Genomic DNA, 23,220 nt, shown 5'->3' with positions numbered 1-23,220 from the left:
TCTCAGGTGCATTCTCAATGTTGTAAGAGTATGGTGACATAAACAGCGCAAAGTCCTGTTCGTCTGAACTGAAATCACAAAAATGCTCACTGAATTCATTGCTTAGTAATTCAAGTTAGAAAACAAATCCTCCAAAAATCCAATTTTACTTTACTAAGTTTACTTCAAAGTTTATATTGTAAAATAAGCCGATATGCAAAAAGCCCCCTGACCTACACTAATTTTACAAACTCAAAAATCACAAAAATATGTTTATAAACATCTCACCAACTTCTTACGTCCACTTCAGATATTCAGCTGTAGTCTGCACTAACTGTTCATTACAATACTAACACAAAATTACAGAAAACTAAAAAACGTGAAAATATGCAAGCTATTACTACTTATGATGGTCAGTTCTGCCCAGTGGCCAGTCTCAGCAGCCCAGCCAGTAGTGTAGCCTGCCAGGCTGCTGCAGCCTAGCACCTCAGTTGCGACATTGCAACTCATTAACTTTGGTCAAGGCTCGTGGGGTGGAGGGGCAGTGTCATGCCTAGGGTATCAAGGAGCTGACACCGCAGCTGCAACTATACTAGCAGATGATGTTTCCGGTACCATAATGCCATGGGAAAACGCGCTTTTGTCAGAAGGCGGAAGTAAGAAAAGTTAATAAGTAACGCCGAAGATGCAGAATGATTCAATCACAAATGATAGTAATCATTTTAGTGCTAACTAGGATCTGTCATGCGGGCCACACAGATTTCGTGTTTGACATTCCTGGTATAGGTGCTGTATAGTTAGCACTACTGCCTTGAAGCCCCTGAATGTTTGTTGTGATGCCTCTGCAGTTCTTATACATTTTCCCTGGCTTCACATGGGATTCTCCCTTTGACTCCAGATTTGTCTGATTTCCTAAAGATATGTATATTTGATTTCCTAACAACTCCAAATTAACACCATTTGAGTTAGTGTTGTGATGCACTCTGTGAATTATTGGTGGCCCGTTAGGGTTTTCCTCTGGTTTTGTACCCATTCCTCTTCTATGATAGGTCTCAACTCTATTCCTGACCATGAAGTGATGGATGGGTGAATGGATTTCAGAAGTGATAGAAAAGTGTTTCCTGTTATCACAGAAAAACATGACTCAGGGATGTTGTGAAAACCCAGAAAATGAGCCATACTATGTGAAGGAAAAGGGACCACAATAAAACCTGAATGAGAATGTAACAGGTGTCTGGTCACACTTACAGGTAATCTAACTTTGACACCATTTAAATATCCGACTACGCCACCCAGTTTTATTAAGAGACTAGGAACTCCTGAAATTTACCAATAATAGCACACAGGTTTCTTTAAATTGGGCGGTGAGTAAACACACAATGAAAGATCCATCCATCCATCCATTTTCCAACCCGCTGAATCCGAACACAGGGTCACGGGGGTCTGTTGGAGCCAATCCCAGCCAACACAGGGCACAAGGCAGGAAACAATCCTGGGCAGGGTGCCAACCCCCCGCAGGACACACACAAACACACCCACACACCAAGCACACACTAGGGCCAATTTAGAATCGCCAATCCACCTAACCTGCATGTTTTTGGACTGTGGGAGGAAACCGGAGCGCCCGGAGGAAACCCACGCAGACACGGGGAGAACATGCAAACTCCACGCAGGGAGGACCCGGAAGCGAACCCAGGTCCCCAGGTCTCCCAACTGCGAGGCAGCAGCGCTACCCACTGCGCCACCGTGCCGCCCACAATGAAAGACACAACAGTAATTTCAGAAAAAAAACAACAATAAGTTCTATTACACAAGACAATAAAAAGTACATTAAAAAGATAAACGAACCTAACAAAATCTAAACATATCAGGAACGAATTTCCTTTTTTTTAAAGGCAATCACACAGTCCACACTCTAAAAGTCCATTAAAAGCAAGAAGTGGAGGATACAACCTTTAGTGATGCAGAGTCCAGTTTTCGCACTGTGTTACCCTAACACTTAATTCTTCAACTGTCCATGGATGCACTCTGTTCCCCGGACACTCGTTTCCCAACAGAAGTTGTGTCAAATTGTTGAATCCCTGTCAGCGTCTCTTCGTTGTTCCTTCTTCTTCCACTCTGGGCTCCTTGTGTTACTGTGACCTAGGCACGCCTCATTTCTCGTCTGTCAGCTTTGCTTGGTCCTTTCATGCGGCTTCCCTCTCTCGCTGGACCCACAACCGGCGTCTCCTTGTGGAGCTGTCTCTTCCTCCCTGGAAGTGTTGCCGTTCTTGTGCCTCACGTTGTGCCAACCACGTACCCTTGTCTGCCTGCGAGCCCCTGTGCTCTGTCTGAGTGTCTTGGCAGCGTTTTCTGTGGACTGTCCCCCCTGCCTTCTGCTGCCCAGGAGTTTAAATCTCCTTCAGTCCCTGCTGTTGTCAGTCCTGGACAATCAGTTTAATCAATGGCACATCTAAATTTCCTGGATTTAACAATTAATGAAAACACAAGTGAACAGAGTGTACTGTTACCTACCATTAATGAGTACAGATCTGCTGATAAGAAACCAATATTGTCAAACATGTTAATTTCAGGTAAATACAGACATCCTCCAAGGCCAGACTTCAAAGTGGTGACTCCTTTGCAAGACAGCAAATACCTGCACAAACAACCCTGACACAATCAGTAACTGGATTATCCAGGATCCTCCAAGGAAGCAGCAGTTCTTTTATCACACGTGGTATTGTTTGTATACTCAACCAGCCAGACTTCAAAGCGGTGACTCCTTTGCAAGACAGCAAATACCTACACAGACAACCCTGACACAATCAGTAACTGGAGTATCCAGGAAATCGAAAAACAAGGTCCCCTTCTGACAATAAGGCACAGGCCACAGAAGGCTGTTACCCAGTACCTGGCCTAAGTAAGATGCTGGTATATCCATAGCAGTAGAGTGGTGTACCGTGTTAGCCATTGTGAAAGGGTGCTCCTGGACACAGACAGGCAGACACATTACTTGCCTTCACCACACGTTTATTATACATTTCACACTATATACAAAAGTCACTGTGCACCACACCAACAAACTCCACAGTCTCACAAAGTCCTGGCTCTTCACAGCTGTCTCTCTCTCTCTCTTCCAACACAATACTCAGGGCCTCTCCTGCCGCCTCCTCTGACCTTGTCCACCTCCTCACCCGACTCCAGCCTTTATTGCAGGGAGGTGGCTCCTTAAATAGGCAGGCGGCTGCGGACCACACCCGGCCACCTGCCACATAACTCCCCTCCACGCTGAAACCCGACGGGGCCAGCGGACAGTCCCGTGAGGGCGGATATTCCCATGCGGCAGGTCAATCAATTTCAGCCCAGGGCCCGGTCCCCTGCAACAAAAAGAAAAACAAGGGGCGGAGACATTGCCCTGACGCGGTGCCTCTGTGCGTCTTTTCCCTGCTTGGGCCAACGCTCTCCGCTCCGTCCGGCGCCCTGAAACTTTTACTCTCAGGCTCCCGGCCCGAGAGTTCCGTGACCCCCGCCACTGCACCGTCAACTGGGGCACTCGTTTGTCTCGCCTCCCAGCCTGCGGGGTTGTCCTCTGCCTCGGCAGAGGACGGCCCCCCGAGGAACGCGCGCACCCAGCAGCGCGTCCTCCCCTGTCGGAGGAACTGGCTTCCCCAAGCTGCTTCCTCCTCTTATTTTGGGACGCCCTGACGGTTCGAGTCTGCCCATGGTAAAAGGGCAGATCCAGCCCCGCTGGCGTCCAGAGCTTCACGGGGTCGGTTCCACGTACCTTCCCCGCTGTGCCTCGCCGACTGCTCTCCGTGGGCTCTTCCCTGCAGCCCACTCGGGTTTCTCATCGGCACAAGATGGACATTCCCTGCTCCCGCCTCTGACCAATCGTTGGTGGGAGGACAGGACACGCTGCCCAATCCCATGCCTGTTACGAGGAGGGACCTTCGGTCTGCGGCCTCCTCGCCCTCATTCCACACTCGAGGGCGAGATTCTGGGCAGCTCCGCGGCTTCTGCGGCTGTTGTGTGTGCAGCATCTACTTCCTGGCAGCTCTCCTAGCTGCCGCCGCGCTCCCGAGCTACCCCTGAAACAACAAAAAGTCCAACAGCGGACCTCCCGTGGTCCGCGACACTCCCGGTACGTGCGGGGTTGGGTGCAAGCCACCCCTGCGGCTCGTGGGTGAGTGTGCCTGCTGTGCCGGGCCTTTCACAAAACTTTCTAACAATACAGGTCCCCACCTCGACCCCGGTGGAGCATCCTGCGCGACTACGCCACTGTGAAAGGGAGCTCCCGGACACAGGCAGGCAGACACATTGAAATCCATCACCACACGTTTATTTACACAATTAATATAATGCAAGTCTAAGTGCACCACACCAACAAACCCCCACAGTCTCTCACAGTCCCCGGCTTTTCACTGGCCATCTCTTCTCTCTTCCAAACACAACACACTCAGGGCCTCTCCTTGCCGCCTCCTCTGACCTTGTCCACCTCCTCACCCGACTCCAACCTTGATTGCAGGGAGGCGGCTCCTTAAATAGGCAGGCGACTGCGGACCACACCCGGCCACCTGCCACACCATAGACTGATACAGGAGAAAGTACAGTGAAATGACACCTTTTATTGGCTAACTAAACAGATTGCAAATGCAAGCTTTCGAGGCAACTAAGGCCCCTTCATCAGGCAAGATGATGAAGGGGCCTTAGATGCCGCAAAAGCTTGCATTTGTAATCTGTTTAGTTAGCCAATGAAAGGTGTCATTTCACCCTACTTTCTACTGTAAGTAGGATGCTAGAAGATGGTGGTCTTCTAAAATTAGGGTAACAGAAAAGGGAGAATGCCTTATTTTAGATTGGGAGTGAAAATATTTTTATTCTGTTGTAGGATTGCCTACCACTTAGGGACAAACCACCTAAGAAGAAGGGGTAGACTCAGAAAAAGTTCAATAAACTTATCGTACTTATCAACTAGTTCAATTACATTGATTTCTTGTTTCTTACTGAATTACTTTCAAATCTTTGCTATAATATACAATGGCACGGTGGCCAGTGCTTAGCAGTGATGCCTCAAAGCTTCCTATTACCCTTCTGGGCCACATAAAGAGAGGAGGAGCTCCTGTACTCCCACACTAGTATTTGTAGAAGCTCTTCTCCTCCAAATGTCCCTATCTCTCTTTTTCCTAAAGGATTTCCGTGAGACTTAATGCTGCCTGCTCAAGCTTGGCAGCATCCTTTCCCCTGGTAACATTTTGCAATCTATGAATCCCTTCCTTGAGTACTTAAACAGTGCAGTACAAGCTCCTCTGCCAGCCCTAACAATCCAACTAACATAGCTCCAGCTAACACAGCATCAAAGATCTCACCCTCATGGAAGAGAGAAACTGCTGGTAACACCGCTAAACAAAGTGACAATTGAAAGCATACATTTCCACTAATGACAGAAAGAGGTTTGAGAAGACATTGATCTGTTATTCTTCAATAGCTTGAATGAAGAGTCTCATTCTGTTAGCTGTTTCATTGTTTGCCCTGTTTTCATAAAGATCTCCCATTAAAGACAACAGATGCTCTGAAGCATTTCTTTGCCGCTCTTTTCCTTTCTTTTCTCTTGTTCTCCCTCTTTCTCTGTGCACTCCTGTCTGTGCAGACTGTCACTGCATGCTGGATCATTTCAGATCCAAAGAAATTGTCCAGCTGTGAGCTCTGCTTCTTTTTTGTTTTGCTCAAATATTTACAAGTTACAGTATGTTTGCAGTACTAGGGTGTTGTACCGTGTTAGCCATTATGAATGTAGAGAAAAGCCAAGCAAAATGACACCTTTTATTGGTTTGCAAAAAGAACAAAGTTCTACTCTGATGAAATTAAGTATCTTTGTATAAAAAAACTTTTTATGTAGTAATTACTGGCCCCTCCCTTTATCTATTTATTTATTTATATATAAGCATTTATCATGATATAGTTGTGGATGATCTATCTATCTATCTATCTATCTATCTATCTATCTATCTATCTATCTATCTATCTATCTATCTATCTATCTATCTATCTATCTATCTATCTATCTATCTGACAGATGTCAGAATGATCTCTTTCAGAGGGATTTTTCAATTCATTGTTTACATATATTTGTTTCATGTACTATTATAAAACACGGACAATATTTCATTTTCAATGTTTTTGTTGCATTATAAAAGTTCATGGCCTACTCTTTGTGTTTTGCAGTGCAGCTGTAGGGTATTTTCGAGCCTGTCTTTTAAATAAGTGATGCTCAATTTGTCTTTGATGATCCACATGATTCAGGTGAGACAGGAGCAAGATCAGACCCTCCTTTGCATAAAAGTTAATCACAGAAAAATGTAAATTGATAACATTTCCTCTCGTTTTTCCCCCCATTTGGGGGACCGCGAATGGCTCTCAGCAGCAATCATCACAGTATGGTGCCGCATTGGATGCAGTACAAATGATTACATTTGTGTTGAATACTCGCTCATTTAAATGTCAGCCTTGATGGGGTGGTACATCAGCAAAAGCCTGGATAAAAAGTAAACATCTAGCAGATGAAGGCTAGCACTTTTGAAAAATGTATGATCTAATGTGCAGAAATTACCTTTTAATTACCCAATTCTTTTTACTTTCATAATTGTTTTGGTTCTACAACAAAAAGAGGTCTGTAATTTAAAAGCTATTTTCTGATGAAACAACAAACAGTGAAAAAAATACAATTATGGCAAATTATTTTACTTATTAAAACACAAAAGTCCTTTATAAATATTTGGTGTAAGCACTAAGATGATACAAAGACATGTTTAAGCATTTAACAAGGAGGAGTGCTTGTCTGCCAGCCATTCATTAAATTCTTATATTTGCATATTTTAATTGTCTTTGTTTGCAGAAAAAAAAGTTTTTATTCGGCTCTCCCCTAATTATTTATTAGCAGAGTAACTCTCTTACCAGGACTGTATCTTGTTCATGTCTCAAAAAGGTTTTGAGGGGCCACCCAAACTCTTTCTCCTTCTTCTGCACTGTTTCCATTATATATAATGTTGCCAGCAAATGGTAACTCTTTATGAGTACTTCAGTTTTTAAGACAAGAATATCACATTGTCAAACCCATTGCGTTTAATTCTGTGTCATGGGGGGCTTGGACCTACTTGATTTTTTTTTAGAAAATGTATTTTATGCAATTAAAAATAATAGCGAAAGCATCTTTTTCTTAATGCTTTGATCCTTTAATTGGGTACCCCACTTGATTGTTATGTCTCGTTCTCATTCATAGCTATAAGTGCTTTTACTTTCTCTTTACTATTAAGTAACATTTTAGACTTTATTCATCAAAATATTTGAAAGGCAAACTGGTTAAGTTTTGTCATAGTGTGTTAAGAGAAAATTATGATTGGTAGAAGGCTTTTAGGAAACACCCAGCAATTGGTTGGGATAATAGTGATTTGCACTGAAAGCGTGGTTTTAATGTGAAGGAAACCAAAAACAGGATGGACTCCTGGCTGCAGGGGTCGCATGTTAAAGGCACACTTTAGTGCATATAGGCGCTTTTCTCCTGGATCACTTGCATTAGCCTTAAAACCCACGACTGTGCAAGACAGAGTAATTCTTAGTATCCAGTCCCATAGCAGATTTTTGAATTGTACTTGTTAGATCTAAAAATAGCAGCAGCTTTGGATTTGAGGGGCAACGAGTCTGGAGTGAATGGAGTCATGTGAGGCTAAGGAATTCAACGGGGATTCTCTGCACTTATAAAGTTTAGAAGTTTTATTCTCTTTGAGAGCTGTGTATGGTGTAGTGTGCAAGTCTTGGGACTCGGTGCAGTGTAAAGAAAATATTTTGGTAGCCAGAACATCAGCATATTTTCATTCTTGAATAAAAAGTTAGTTAAGTCAATCAAAGTAAGAGCTGTTTGTTTTTCATGCCATGTTTTCCCTGTTTCTGTACATATGAATGCTACCTACGGTTTATATTGACATATACCCCAACACACACTGGTAATGTTTCCCTTCCATGCATACATAAGAGATTTTCTAAAGAGACCCCGAGGAGTCACATACAAGAAACTGCATCAGCAAAGTGAAGTTTAATAAAATATATGCTACCATGGTTCTTTATTATTCAAAATCCAATTTAAACTTTATGGTGTAAGTGGCATGGTAGATGGACTAGCATCCTGACTGGGATGAAAAGTGAATCCTTGCCTGATTGGGAAGTCATAATGGAAGGATAACGTGCAAAGATGCACATTACAGCCGGGATTGTTATTGATTCCTATCCTGGTCGAGTTAAAAGAATAATGGATGGACTGGAGGATTCTGAACAGTTCATCCATGAGTACAGTTCAGTTCAGTATGACAGACGGTAGTGCCCCTCTCCTTTGGCCCCAGCCTGGACACCTGCAGGGTTGCTTGGGACTTGTAGTTTCGAATGGCAACCCTGTCGGGGTCCTTGGGTGCCACCAGGGGGTGCAGTTAGGAATACACCTTCCTGATTTGGGAGGCTTCTGTATGACCCAGAAGTGCTTCCACTATGTGAGGCCAATGCTCCTGAAGGTCTATCATTAAAGGAAGCCATCTTGCTCCAAGAGTTAAGTCCAAGTTGGGTGGCAGTGGATGACTGTCAACTGTAGGATGGGAAGGAAATATTGTGGATTGGATATTGTGGTGTGGACTTTCGAAAAATATATTGCGGATTAAAAAAACTATATGCACCCAGGACGTTTGGTATCACTTTAGATTAGGTGTCCCTAATTGCGCTCTACTTCCCATGTAAAGACCTGTATAATTACAGAGTAACAAGGTGTTACCTTGTGTTTACTGTGTAACACAATGTAATGTTGTGGTTAAGCCCTCAATTATAATTGTTATTCCATAATTTATATACATACTTATAAAAATTGTGGAATAACAATTACAACTGAGTGCTTAATTATAGTGTTACACTGTACTACACAGTAAGTACAAGGTTATAACACCTAAATACTCTGTACAGTAATCCCTCCTCCATCGCGGGGGTTGCATTCCAGAGCCACCCGCGAAATAAGAAAATCCGCGAAGTAGAAACCATATGTTTATATGGTTATTTTTATATTGTCATGCTTGGGTCACAGATTTGCGCAGAAACACAGGAGGTTGTAGAGAGACAGGAACGTTATTCAAACACTGCAAACAAACATTTGTCTCTTTTTCAAAAGTTTAAACTGTGCTCCATGACAAGACAGAGATGACAGTTCCGTCTCACAATTAAAAGAATGCAAACATATCTTCCTCTTCAAAGGAGTGCGCATCAGGAGCAGATAATGTCAGAGAGATAGAGAAAAGCAAATCAATAGGGCTGCGAAGTTAAGCGAAGCACCGGGGCACAAAGCTGTTGAAGGCGGCAGCTCACACCCCCTCCGTCAGGAGCAGAGAAAGAGAGAGAGAGAGATAGACAGAGAAAAACAAACAATCGAAAATCAATACGTGCCCTTCGTGCTTTTAAGTATGCGAAGCACCGTGCAGCATGTCACTTCACAAAGCAGCTGCACAGAAGGTAGCAACGTGAAGATAATCTTTCAGCATTTTTAGACGAGCGTCCGTATCGTCTAGGTGTGCGAACAGCCCCCCTGCTCAATCCCCCTATGTCAGGATCAGAGAAAGTCAGCGCAAGAGAGAGAGAGAGAAAAGTAAGTTGGGTAGCTTCTCAGTCATCTGCCAATAGCGTCCCTTGTATGAAATCAACTGGGCAAACCAACTGAGGAAGCATGTACCAGAAATTAAAAGACCCATTGTCCGCAGAAATCCGCGAACCAGCAAAAAATCCGCGATATATATTTAAATATGCTTACATATAAAATCCGCGATAGAGTGAAGCTGCGAAAGGCGAAGCGCGATACAGCAAGGGATTACTGTAATTATACAGGGAATTACACAGTAAGTACAGCGTATTAGGAACAACTAATCTAAAGTGATACCAAATAACATTTAAATTAGTTGATTTATTACCCTTTTATAAAGTAACTTGACTTAGTTGTTGCATGTCACAAAGACGGCAGTAACAGCATTTTTTGCACTTGTCTTCTTTAATGCAAGCAAACATATAATGCACCTAAAACATTTCACAAAATATCAAGCAAATAGATCCAGCCACTGATAGAGTAGCTAATAAAATTGACATTATTCTGCGGTTTCCCTCCAGGCACATGGCTTTAATTCCTGACCTGGTTGCCATCTATGTGGGTTTTGTGGATGTTTTCTTATAACCATGCACGTTTGCTCCTAACATCCCACTTCTCAAACACATGTTTTAACTAAAACCTCTCAATTTGGCATGGTATGAATGAATGTGGTTATTGATAATAAAATGGCTTGGGAATGGCAAGACCACCAGTTCAGCCCCATCCTCCAGTTCAATAAGTGACCCTGGCAGCAAGTTCTTTAACCTGCCTTGCGCCCCAGTTTTTAAAAATGTATGAGAACGATTGCACTGTACCTGCAACCCTGCAGCCAAACACAATGTGGTGGTATTCATTAGAATAAGGTGATTTCTTCGTTCATATTTGAAACTACTAATCCAGTTTAGAGAAGTGGGGCAAAGATGTTTAATTATAGAGTGGTCTTCTATAAAATAAATGTACAAATAAAATGTGTTCTTTTTTTTGTATATAAATAAATGTTCCCTGCAACAAACAGACATTTTCTTTCTTGTTGTCTCTTGTGTCCAGTGCTGTAACAGAAAAAGATGGTTTGGACAATTGATGAATGAGTGTCATCTCTGTCTCTGTTAATGTAAAAATCTTTATTCCATTTCTGAAACACATTTAAAAAGTTCATATACAGTACAAGACAGAAATGTAAGGAGGATCAATACTGATTTGCACTTGATTATCTTACCTGTATATATTAGATATCTTACTATTTCTATTAATGTGTTAAGAAATATGTCTCAGTGATTTTCTGCTGATAAAACTCTGAATGCTTTAAGGGACTTTGTGGGGGCATTTCTAAATAAATTATAAACAGTAAATAAAACTTTTCATGGAGTCTTGTCTCCCCCAAGTGGTGACACTAGGTATAGATTTTATTTTAGGCTTTGTTTGTATTGACTGCCTTTACATTCTTTCTCTTTCTTTTTTTCATATTTCATACTACTTCTAAATATTTATATCAGTGGTCTTGCAGTTCCAACTATTATTTTGAGCTATTGAAAATATTCCAGTGCATATTCGTAAGAAATTTAAAATTTCATGCTTCTTTATTCAATTCAGGATTCCAATGAACTAGACATGAAGTATGTTAGATGTTTTACACAACAGACCATTGTAAATATTATGAAACATGAAAAATGTATATATATTTTTATTTATATATATTTATAAACTGTATGTATGTATATACTGTATACAGTATATATACTCTCTCTCTCTCTCTCTCTCTATATATATATATATATATATATATATGGTTGAAATAGTTTTACTGTCAAATAATGCAAAGAGTACGCGACACGTGTTTCGCCCTAATTCTGGGCTCATCAGGCGTACACACTCACTGCATCCCCTCTCGGGAATCGAACCTCGAACATCAGCGGCGAAGCCCCTAACGTTGCGCTACGGCGTGTGGTTCGTTTATTTGACAGTATGTAGATCGGGGTAATTACATTCATGGCATTCGTAGTCTGTAGCCGACTTGCTGACCAACCACAAGCGTTACCTGGCAGGTAACCACCCATACAATCAGATTGTGATTCAGACTACGAATGCCATGAATATATACAGTATATATACCAAAAGAATGAATCCATGCACCGAACCTTCCTTGTGTCAGCAGTTCGGGCTGGTGGTGGTGATGGTGTAAATGTGTGGGGAATGTTTTCTTGGCAAAGTTTGGGTCAAATATTAGTCATCAGTTAAATACCATGGCCTACCGTTGCTGTCCATGTGCATCCCTTTCAGCCACTATTTACAGATCTTCTAATGGCTACTTCCAGCATGGTAACGTAGCATGTCACAGAATAAAAGTCATTTCAAACTGGTTTTACCAATATGACAATAAGTTCAGTGTTTTTCAGTGGCTTTCCCCATCACCAGACCTACATCTGAAAAACTCCTTTGAGATGTGGTAAAACGGGACATTGGTGGCATGAATGTACAGCTAACAAAGCTGCAGAAACAGCTTTATGCAGTCAAGTCAACATGGACCAGAATCTTAAAAGAATGTTTACAACAACTTGTGGAGTCCATGCTATGAAGGACTGTAGCTGTTTTGAGAGCACAAGGAGGCCCTGCCTAGTAGTATTAGTATAGTGTGCCTAATGATTTGCTCAGTGAGTGTGTATCTTGCGAGTAAAAGTCAGTATTATGTGTGGCCTCTCTGAAAATATAAAACTGAAACAAACAGTTTTGGTATACTGCTGTATTAAGTGATCCAGTAGTAAATTCTTCCAAAGTTGCTCCAGAAATTCTTCCCAGTGCTATACATCTTTAAAAAATATCGGAGTTAATAAAAATTTCCGATTGGTAGAATTTATTTAGCAAAAAAAAAAATGTTTCCCAATGGTGTAAATATTTTAGGATTTCTGTGTAAGTTTTAACCTATACTGTGTACTTTATTTCTTTCTGGTACTGGATGTTACAGAGAAGGCATGGTTTTTCTTGTGTATATATGACTAAATAAAAACCTTGAACCTTCCTGGGATTTGCCATAAGTTTTCTTTTAACTTTGACATCTTTTTGTTCTTCTCTTGTCTACTTGATGCCAACGAGCTACAGTTCTACTGAGGCTGAGACTCTGAGGTGCTCAGTCTAACATTGTTAGTGTTTCAACCTGCAGAGATCCACTCCAGGTTGGTCTTAATTGCAACCTCCTGAATTTATAATCAGTATATTTAAGAATGATGAACAAAAAGCTGCATAAAATAACCAGCACCTATTTTCAAGAACCCATTCATATTTTTCCATTTGTATTTTCCATTTGTTTATAATTTTATCCATATAATGGTAGCATCTTTTTCTGTGTTTGATTCTATGTGCCTCGCCATTTCACGTTTCTGGCTTACATGGGAGGTACAATGCTTGGCTTGAAATGCATGTGCCTTGTGACCCATGACGTCAGGGTGGATATCTTATTAAAGTCTAAAATAGTGTTCCACTTTGTTATAAAACCATAGATTTACTGAAAAAAACACATTTTTGAACAATCTTCTGGCTAGAATCGAATTTAGTTTTGTTAACTGCTTTGAATGTAGTGGTCTGCAACATACAATCTCTTTTTTTCTGGTGTTTCTGACTTTATCTTCTCTTCTGTAATATCCCTATAATCTCTGACACTTGATACATTCATTTAGTTCATGAATTTTTTTTAAATGCTTGTGATTAACATTATTTACAAAGATACATATTTAAAAAATGCGAAACATTATTTACATAATATAATCTCCAAGACACTCATACAAGGGTTGTTCAAAAAGTCTCCGCACTTTTTTTAACTCTATTAATAATTTTAACTAATAACATCACTTTTCTATGATAGTCACCTTCATTGCGATGCAATATTCCCAGCGACGTACCAACTTTTTAATGCCCAATTACTACTCCTCTCGCCTTCACCGTTTCCAACGAAAATATAAAAGTGCGGAAACTTTTTGAATGTCCATCGTTTATTATATAAGCTAAATGTTTGTGTCTATTGTTTTGTTTTATCATTCTCATAAATTTTTCATTGGTTGCACACTCTTTGAGACGTTCACATATGCTTGTCCTTCCCGTCTTTAGACATGGTGTCAGCATCATTGATGACAGGCACTAAATTGACTCCTGACATCCTGACTATAAGGTTATAAAAAAGAGAGATGATTTAAATATGTTACTATTGTTAAAGGGATTATGTGAATTATATAGCACACTGTTTACTTTGAATTAAAGCAACAATTTAGCATGCACCGCTAACTTCTATTTATGTCGCAATTAAAAACATGTCTTTTATATAAAATTTTATACATGAATTATTAGTAGTCTGTTTAGTTTTCTTTACAATTTTAATTATTTTTTTTCTGTCATCAGATGGGCCATCAAGCACGAGGGTACAGCTAAAGTAGGACAGTGGAAATTTTCAAAAGTGGAGAATCCATTATGGAATAAATTGACCTACATGTGGCCTGTGCTGCCGAATGGAGATTTGAATGAGGTAATCTTCATTTGAAACTGGACAAATTGGTTTAAGCATCTTCATATGAATGCTTTATTTTTGTGTGTTTACCTTTGAATTTTTATTTTCTGCATTATAGCTCAGCAAGCACATAGTGTGGGCAACACAATGGTTAGTGCTACTGCTAAGTATTATGTATTATGGATTTGAATCCTGCGCTTTTTTATTGTCTGTGTGTAGGTTGCATGTCCTCCCACATCTCAAAGGTGTGCAGGTCAGGTTACCTGGTAGTTTGAAATGGGCTCCCTTTGTGAGTGTATGCATGAGAGGACCCTGCAATTGACTTGTGTCTTTGCCAGCAACAACAGCATGTAGCTATATACCACATTTTCATACAAGGATGCAGCTCAAAGTGCTTTACAAAATAACCAGAAATTGTTATAACAAAAGAAAAACACAATCATAAGATCAGATGGCCAGGAGGACAGAAAAAATTAAAAATAAGTGCAAAAAAAAAAAACACAATCTGCAGGGATTCCAAAGTCACTGTATCTAGCATAAACAGGGGGAACTTGGCACAGTGGGTCTTTAGAACTGCTTGGGCACCCACCTTAATTCAAGCATCACAGATGGTGGCACAGTACCTCAGTCAGGTGGTGGTGCCACCACAGAAAATCAGAAAAGAAAGCAGAGAAAAGTAGAGATTAGTAAAGACTGTAGATCCATGAGGAGTATAATTCTGTGCATGTGCAGTCTATTAGCAGTACAACTCAAATGTACTTATCAAAAAGACAAATTTATAAAAGTGGGTTTTAAGGAGTTTTTTAAAATGATCCAGTGGTGTTATCCTGACATATCTCTATTGATGAAGTAATCTGATTTTTGGTGCATTGCAGCAAAAGGCTGCCTTGGTACTTCTTTCATGCTTACCTCTTGGAATAATAACAGGTTAAGGTTAGGGTTTGGGGAACAGGCATTCTGAAATATAGGAAGTAGCAAGATTATTTAGAGCTTTATATACCATTAATAGTATTTTAAAGTAAATTCTATGGGACATGGGTAGCCAATATAACAATACTAAGACTGGTAAGATGTGCCGGTTAAGATTTTTGCTGCTGCATTCTGATTTAATTACAACTGATTTTCTTCTTTCTTAGGTAGTCCTGTTAGTAGGGCATACCAGTAATCTAGTCGACTAAAAAAAAAGTGTGAATGAATGAGGTCTTAATTTTTTACAATGTTCCTTGAATGGAAAAATGCTGGCCGAGGAATATGGTTAATGTGAGGTTTAAAGTTTAGGACAGAGTCCATGATTACACCTAAATTCTTACCTATGCCTTGACTTTTAATGCAAAGGGATAGTTTATCTCTAATAGTTTCACTATATCCATTTTTGCCAATCATAAAGACTTCTGTTTTTTCCTTATTTAGCTGGGAAATTATTAGTCATTCATTTAGAAATACAAGTAAGACATTGGATAGGAGGACCCAGAGCATTAGAGTCATCAGGTGCTATAGATAAGTAAAGCTTTGTGTCAACTGTGAATTTCCCCTTGGGGATTAATAAAGTATCTATCTATCTATCTATCTATCTATCTATCTATCTATCTATCTATCTATCTATCTATCTATCTATCTATCTATCTATCTATCTATCTATCTATCTATCTATCTATCTATCTATCTATCTATCTATCTATCTATCTATCTATCTATCTATCTATCTATCTATCTATCTATCTATCTATCTATCTATCTATCTATCTATCTAACTGCATAACTGTGGTAGTTCTCCTTGTGCTTCGAAATAATTTGGCCTAATGGTAGCATTTAGATTAAACAGCAGCTGGGCCCAGAATAGATCCATACACCATTGGTTCCCAGACTCAGTCCTAGGGTCCCACTGTGGTTGCAAGTTTTTGTTCCAAATAATATTTGTTTTAACTGGACTCCTATTCTAATTATGTGGACTGTTATTTCCCAGTTTCTGTGTTTTGGATTCATTGAAATTACAAAACTAAGTCTGATATTTTTTTGTTTTTTATTTTACTTTTTAACAATATTTTCATCCTAATTTTCATTCTGCTTTTATAGTTGTTCTGGGTATTTTATCCATTATTTACTAATCAATAGATTTTCTGATGCTGAAGTAGTTGAAGCATTTTATCACTCAGTTTGGTTTGCCTTGCTCTGCTGGTTATTGTCATTATCAGGATGAAACGAGAAGAGCAAACTACATAGAAAAAATTCGGACATGAGCATTAGTAGGCTTTGCCCCCTAGGAATCAAGTTACCTGAACTATTCTATAACATTTCAGTAATTATTTACCGCTCTGATGCTGTTCTTTCTGATCATAAAATAGGTCATTGTAATAGCAATTGACAAGTAGAATTACAATAATCAAAAATTAATTTGAGGGTTCCTCTAGAGTGCTTCTTTCTCTTGCACGATTTGGCTCAAAAACGAATCAGCACATCATCATCTCATAACAGGCTTAAGTTTCGAGTTTGGTATTTTTACGTCCTGCCGTTTTAGCTCTAGGCTGCCCTCAACAAATTGTGACACACAGACACACATACTGTATCCATCATTGAGATATCGATGTTTTCTGTATCGGGGAACCTAAACAATCGAGATCCATCATAAAACGGAGATCGGAATTTTTGATGAATCTAAAGCTTTCGCTCCTCCTCCATAGACGATAGGTTATGGTGGGGAAGGGTACAAAGCAAAATGGCAAATTAATAGGAAAACAACAAAAAAAAGTTAAGCATGCAAAGCTATAGCAAAAATAGAATTATTTCTAAATGTCTTATGAATATAAAAAAATCATACTACTATGCTATTCTGAATGTAGAATAAGAGAGAAAAAAACACTAGCTAATTAAATGAAATCAGTTATTATCAATTAATATCAGTGATTGTGAATTTGGTTGGAACAAAGACCTGCAACCCCAGTGATTCCCCAGTGCTTAATTTGGAAACCATTGCAATTTACAGAATCATGAATCCCCAACTACAATCACCAAGACTCACAAAAGAATTTTCTATCAGTCAAATATAACTATCTTCTGCTTCTTCTTCTTTTGGCTGCTCCCATTAGGGGTTGCCATAGCGGATCATCTTGTCCGCATATTGATTTGGCAAAATTTTACACCAGATGCCCTTCCTGACGTAACCCTCCTCATTTATCCGGGCTTGGGACTGGCACGAAGAAACATAAGCAGTTTAAAACACTGCCCAAGAGATTCTCCCATTGCGTAAGGTATACTGTGTTGATCTATGGTGTCCAATGCTGTGCTCAGGTCTAAGAAGACAAGGACAGATATGTGCCCTTTGTTAGCATTAACCAAAGTTGTTTCCTGCCTTGTATCCACAACCGCCAGAAGAGACTCACAACCCTTGAGACCTTGAATTGGGTGAATTGGGTTTGAGTCTGTAAATGTAAACATGTAATGTGCAGAAATAAAAGCAGTTTAATGAAAATGGTGAATGTAACTGGGCCAAGACTACCTATTCTTCCATACCAACAAAATAAAGTTCATTGTTGATGAATTTAACAGTTTGTTCTCCTTTTCTAGTAGGCCTACATTAAAGTATCCTTTTTCCTCCATGAATTTGAAGTAAAGCTTTAAGTTATCAAGAGCTTACCATTAAAATGAATTAAATCTGAATAAGTATGTGCAGAAATGTAACAGAAATGAATTGGTTACATAATGAGATTTTACAGAAGCAATCCAGTCCTGTGAGAGTCAGCCATATTATAATGTTTCATACTGAGTTTTATTGTCACATTTACAGTCTGAGGCACGTTGAGTGCATAGATGACATAGAAGACATTTAACTGGAGCAAGCTAAGCAGCAAAATCATTCTTGCAGTGAAAACAACAATAATCTTTACAAGTTGTTCTTTGCTGAATATTAATGTAAAACATGCTGGTCCTGTCTTGATAAATACAGCATTAACCTTTACATAAGGGGCATTAAAAATACCTTACTGATCGTGCTGGTTTGCTTTGTGCTGTCCCACAGCATGTAGATCACCTAAGGTTAATGAAATGTTAGGAATCTCTATAAAAGAAATAACAGCTACTTTTTGCACAGCATAAGAAAATTACAAACCATTTAGACTAAGCTTGTAAATGAAAATTGCCAAAACAATGCATGCATATACTGTAACTGTTAGGTTAAACACACTTTAAGGACAGTTGCATAAATTAAAAAAATAATTTTATATTGCTCTTAGGGCTTTTAAATGCTCTAATGGATGACTGAAAGTATTAAAATTTTATTTGACAAATCACAAGTCATATACAGGAAGGTTATGAATGTTGGCAGGAAGAGAACTCGTTCATAACCTAGTTTGTATGTAATATAGGACTTGCACTGAAAATGTCAGCTAATTGAAATTTCAGCAAAAATTCATAATGCTTATTTGCATATTAATGAAATGACAGTGAAGTAATATTACTGTGTCTTACATCAGAAAACACAAACATTTTAAACTAAAATGAACCATTGGTATGTATACAGTGTTGACCTTATGCTTAAACATTGTATAGATTATGAAAACGATATGGGACCTCGTAGAGTCAAAAGGCATTATGATGACACACAAAACCCCCACTAACTGATGATTAACCCCTCAGCAGAGACACGCTGTCTTTGCTGGGAGATCACTTAAAGTGTCACCTCCCCATTACACTGGATGTACTCCCTGAGCAGGGCTGGGAGGCCTTTCTTACTGCACTTACCTGTGGGAGAGCATATAGTGGGGCCATGCATACTGCCATTTACATTCTGTGACGTGTGCTGTATTTCCTGAAGGATCATCAACATTGTCACCTTCCCCTACCATCAACTATTACTCCATGGCACAGCTAGGACTCACTGCCCATTGCGTCAACACAAAATGATTGAAAATGGTGACAAAGTCTTTAAAGTGCTGTACCACTTCTCACTGTTAAGGACAGCCGCTATGAATTCATTAGCATCAAAACTGCTTCGATACTTTTCGTAAGAAAAAAATGGAAATCCTTAGATGAAAATAAATTGAAAATCAGTTGAAAAAAAAATTGGGGATATTATGTGTTCATTCATATCTGCTGAATTGCCATTATCTGAGACCAATCTATAGAATTCGAGATTAGGAAGTCACGCATTGTAGACAAAGGCCCCCTAATGATAGTGTATTTTTATTTTTTGACTCTGCTTGGCTTTCATATTGGGTCAGACTTCATCAGACATAGTTTTTTTTTTCTATGCTTTTCTTTTGCATCTGTTTACTGACCTTGTCTTGTCCATATGCAGCATCCACCCCAGTGATGTAGTGGCTTTATAGTATATCGCTAGATTTTTGACTAATCTTGCCCACAAGATATATTGTGTACATTAAAATTAGAAAATATTAAAGATACGTAACAGGGATCTTCCCAGCTCTTCTATGAAATACAGCACATGTCCTTGTGTATAGTTCTTTTGTTTTAATCCACATAGTGGCATTTATCTTAAACTTTTTCCTTGTATTTATGAGTTCTGTTATGTTGTCCACTGTGGAAAAGGTCATATATTTATAATGCTTCTTCTTCTTCATCTTTCAGCCGCTCCCATTAATGGCTATTAAAGTAATGCTAAGAAAAAATCTTCCAAGCTTATCAAATGTATATGAATCAATCTTACTAGTTACACTATATGGCCAAAAGTATGTGGACACCACTCAAAATTATTGAGTTCAGGTGTTTTAGCTGATCCCACTGTTCACAGGTGCATAACATCAAGCAGATAGATATGCAGTCTCCATTGGCAGAAGAATGGGTCGTACTGAAGGGCACAATGACTTTAAACGTGGCACTGTCATAGGATATCGTCTTTGCCACAAGTGCATGAAACTGCTAAATACGCCCTGATCAATTGTAAGTCCAATTATTGTGATGTTGAAACATCTAACAGCTACAGTAGCTCAATCACAAAATGGTAGACCATACAGAGCTGGGCCGTTGACTGTTGAAATGCATAGCCTGTAAACATTGCCTATCCCGTGTTGCATCACACACAACAGAGTTCCAAACTGCTTCTGAAAGCAACACCAGCACAAGAACTGCACGTTAGGAGCTTCATGAAATGGGCTACACACAGTTCCTCAAATCACTGTGCCTAATGCCAAGCGTGGTGTAAAGCATGCAGCCATTGGATTCTTAAGCAGTGGAAATGTGTTCTCTGGAGTGAATCTCGCTTCACTCTCTGTCAGTCTGATGCACCAATCTGGGTTTGATGGATGCCAGGAGGGCGCTACCCTCTGCACTGCATAGTGCCTACGATAAAATTTGGTGGAGGAGAAATAATAGTTGGGGGTTGTTTTTCAGGGTTTAGGGTGGCCCATGGCTTTGAGTGAAGGGTACTGTTAATGCTACAGCATACAAAAACATATTAGACAATTGCGCATGTCCAAATTTGTGTCAACACTTTTGGAAAGCCCTTTTCTATTCAGCATGGCTGTGCCCCATGTGCAAAATGCCAGCCTCATACAGACATGTTTTGATGAGCCTTATGTGAAGAAATCGGAGAGTCCTGCACAGAGCTCTGACCTCAAACCTATTGAGCACCTTTGTAATGAATTGGAGCACCGATTGTGAGCCAGGTCTTCTTTCCAACACAAGCACCTTACTTCACAAAGTTCTGCTGAGTGGGCAATGTTTCCCATAGACACACTCCCAGATCTTGTGGAAGGCCTCTTCCAGAAGGGTGGAGGCTCTTATACCTGCAAAGGGGTGGCCAACTCCATATTATGCCCATGGTTTTTGAATGGGACCTCCAAAAAGCTCATATAAGTGTGATGGTCAGGTGGCCAAACAATTTTGACCATATAATGTATGTTATCCTTTTTATGTGGTTAAAACCTTTAAAAGCAATTTTAAGCTCTACCAGCTATAGTCATGAGCAACAATAGTGACACTAGCCTTCCTTTCTTTTACTTCAAGCTGCCTAAGTAGTAAAGCCAATGTCAGCCCTTCATGAACAAATGTGAATACTGTTTCTGTACAGGTGACACATCCTTAAATTTTGCACCTGCACAAGAAGCATACATTTAATATAGTATGAAAAAAAATCTGTATTTAAATGATGTACTTATATTGATAACGCTAACATATTGCAAATTGCCCTATATTAAAAGCACTTGTTTATGCTAGAGTTTACAGTTATATTAATTGGGGAGCTGCAAAAATAAAACAATATTTTTAGAAACCTTAATAGTTGTGGCTCAGCTTGTTAAGAAGGAAACTAAATCATCATAATAACAGTTTTCTCGGCTCTGCAATTTAGGCTTTAATAGAATTTGGCCACTTTGTCCAAATCAGTCTCTGGTGCCTCACGTATCTTCATGATGTTGAATGATTGAAGGGCTCAAGTAACGATTTAAATTGAGTTTTATATATAATTTTCATCTGGTGTGAGTTATGCATCTTTCTGACTGACATTTGCTGTCTTAATTTGCCAGGTTTGACAAATTCTGTTTCTGTAAGAGGGAAGCAAAGTGGCCTTGACCCCATGTTTTACAACCTCACCTTCCTCTAACCTTTTGCCACATTGTCACATTGGGATGGGGTGATGCTCTTTGGCAATAGTCAGCTAAGAGAATACTATCTATCTATCTATCTATCTATCTATCTATCTATCTATCTATCTATCTATCTATCTATCTATCTATCTATCTATCTATCTATCTATCTATCTATCTATCTATCTATCTATCTATCTATCTATCTATCTATCTATCTATCTATCTATCTATCTATCTATCTATCTATCTACTTGTTTATTGACATGTCAGGATCTCATTTAAAGCTGAACTTCTAAACAGTACCTCTGATTAGGGAAAGGAGCCATGTGGAGTGAAAATTAGCATTTATTTATGTAGAGCCATTTAATATTATCAGTGATCAGCAGAATGAACACAAGAGAATCCTTTATAATAGTAGAATAGTTTTAGTCTGAAATATCATTTCAGGCTTCTCGTTATCAAACACCTAAGACATTACTGAAACCAGTTCATACTGGAAAAAAACTTCCTTGTACAATGAAGAGTCCATAGAATCATTTGACCCTCATCACAAGATTTGAGAAATAAATTTCTCCAGCTATGAGTACAAACAGTTGTGCAATTGTTGGAGCCCCTTTATTAACTTATTTATTTTCTATTTTTTATTTGCTTTCTGTAATCCATTAGAGCATTTAAAAGCACTAAGAGCAACATAAAATTATTATCTCTCTATTATATAAAAAAAATCCTGGGACAAGACATGACTTTTTCAGAGAGATACTTTCAAGTCCCGCGAGATGACACTTTGTGCCAAGAGATTTAACTACGCCCGGGGCCAGAAATAAAAGACAAAGAGTAAATGACAAAGTAGAACGTCGTAAAGAATTCAAAAACGTTGGCGCAATACACATGCAGAGCAGGTTAGAGATAATGAAAGTACTGAAATTCAAAATTCTCAAAAAAATGATAGTAAAGATCACTGTAGCTGCTGAAATATATAAGGTGTCATCAGGCACGGGTAAGACGCGTGTCAAAAGAATTCTCAGAGTCCAAGAGTTCGTTTTAAAGGTATTTAGTGAAAGGTAAAAGCAAATAGTCCACACAAGAATAAAAGAAAAAATAGTTACACACGTAGAATAAAAGGCAAAAAAAAGGAAAAAAGCATCTTCTTTAAACTTAGCTTTTCTTGAAAGACTTTAGTTATTTCTATACTTAAAGGTTCTTAATTTCTTCTTCTGTACGCCTTGGCGTACGGTGCAGTACTTAAGTAAACAAGTTTTCTTTACTTGTTATTTCTCACATTCAAAGAGCCCGTAGGCCATCGAGCACTGTTACGTGCGGTCACGTTTCTTCTTCTCTACTTAAAGGTTCTTAGCTTCTTCTTCTGTACGCTTTACGTACGGCACAACACATAAATTAAGTGCTGTTAAGTCCATATTTTCTTCAAACTCAAAAGGCTCGTAAGGTGGTTGGCACAGTGCAAGTGCCCAGGCACGGTGACGTGCGATCACGGTTAAAAACCGTTTGCCTCTACACCTTATACAAGGCAAGGCTATCACTAGCTGACTGAATAATAATGTTTACTCCAAGCTGTT

General features: G+C 39.3%; 1 protein-coding gene across 1 annotated transcript in view; it reads left to right on the top strand.

Annotated features, from left to right (window-relative positions):
• Window positions 1-23,220, top strand: part of LOC114645277 (doublecortin domain-containing protein 1-like) — a 559,771-nt gene that overhangs the window by 469,684 nt on the left and 66,867 nt on the right. The window contains exon 20 of the mRNA XM_051922996.1: window positions 14,003-14,126. Within this exon, the coding sequence (XP_051778956.1) occupies window positions 14,003-14,126 (124 nt within the window). The remainder of the gene's footprint in view (window positions 1-14,002; window positions 14,127-23,220) is intronic.

This window comes from Erpetoichthys calabaricus, chromosome 2 (genome assembly GCF_900747795.2).
Source record: "Erpetoichthys calabaricus chromosome 2, fErpCal1.3, whole genome shotgun sequence".
Classification (NCBI taxonomy): Eukaryota; Metazoa; Chordata; class Cladistia; order Polypteriformes; family Polypteridae; genus Erpetoichthys; species Erpetoichthys calabaricus.
Note: the sequence above shows the minus strand (reverse complement) of the source record. Positions and strands in the feature narration are given on the sequence as shown.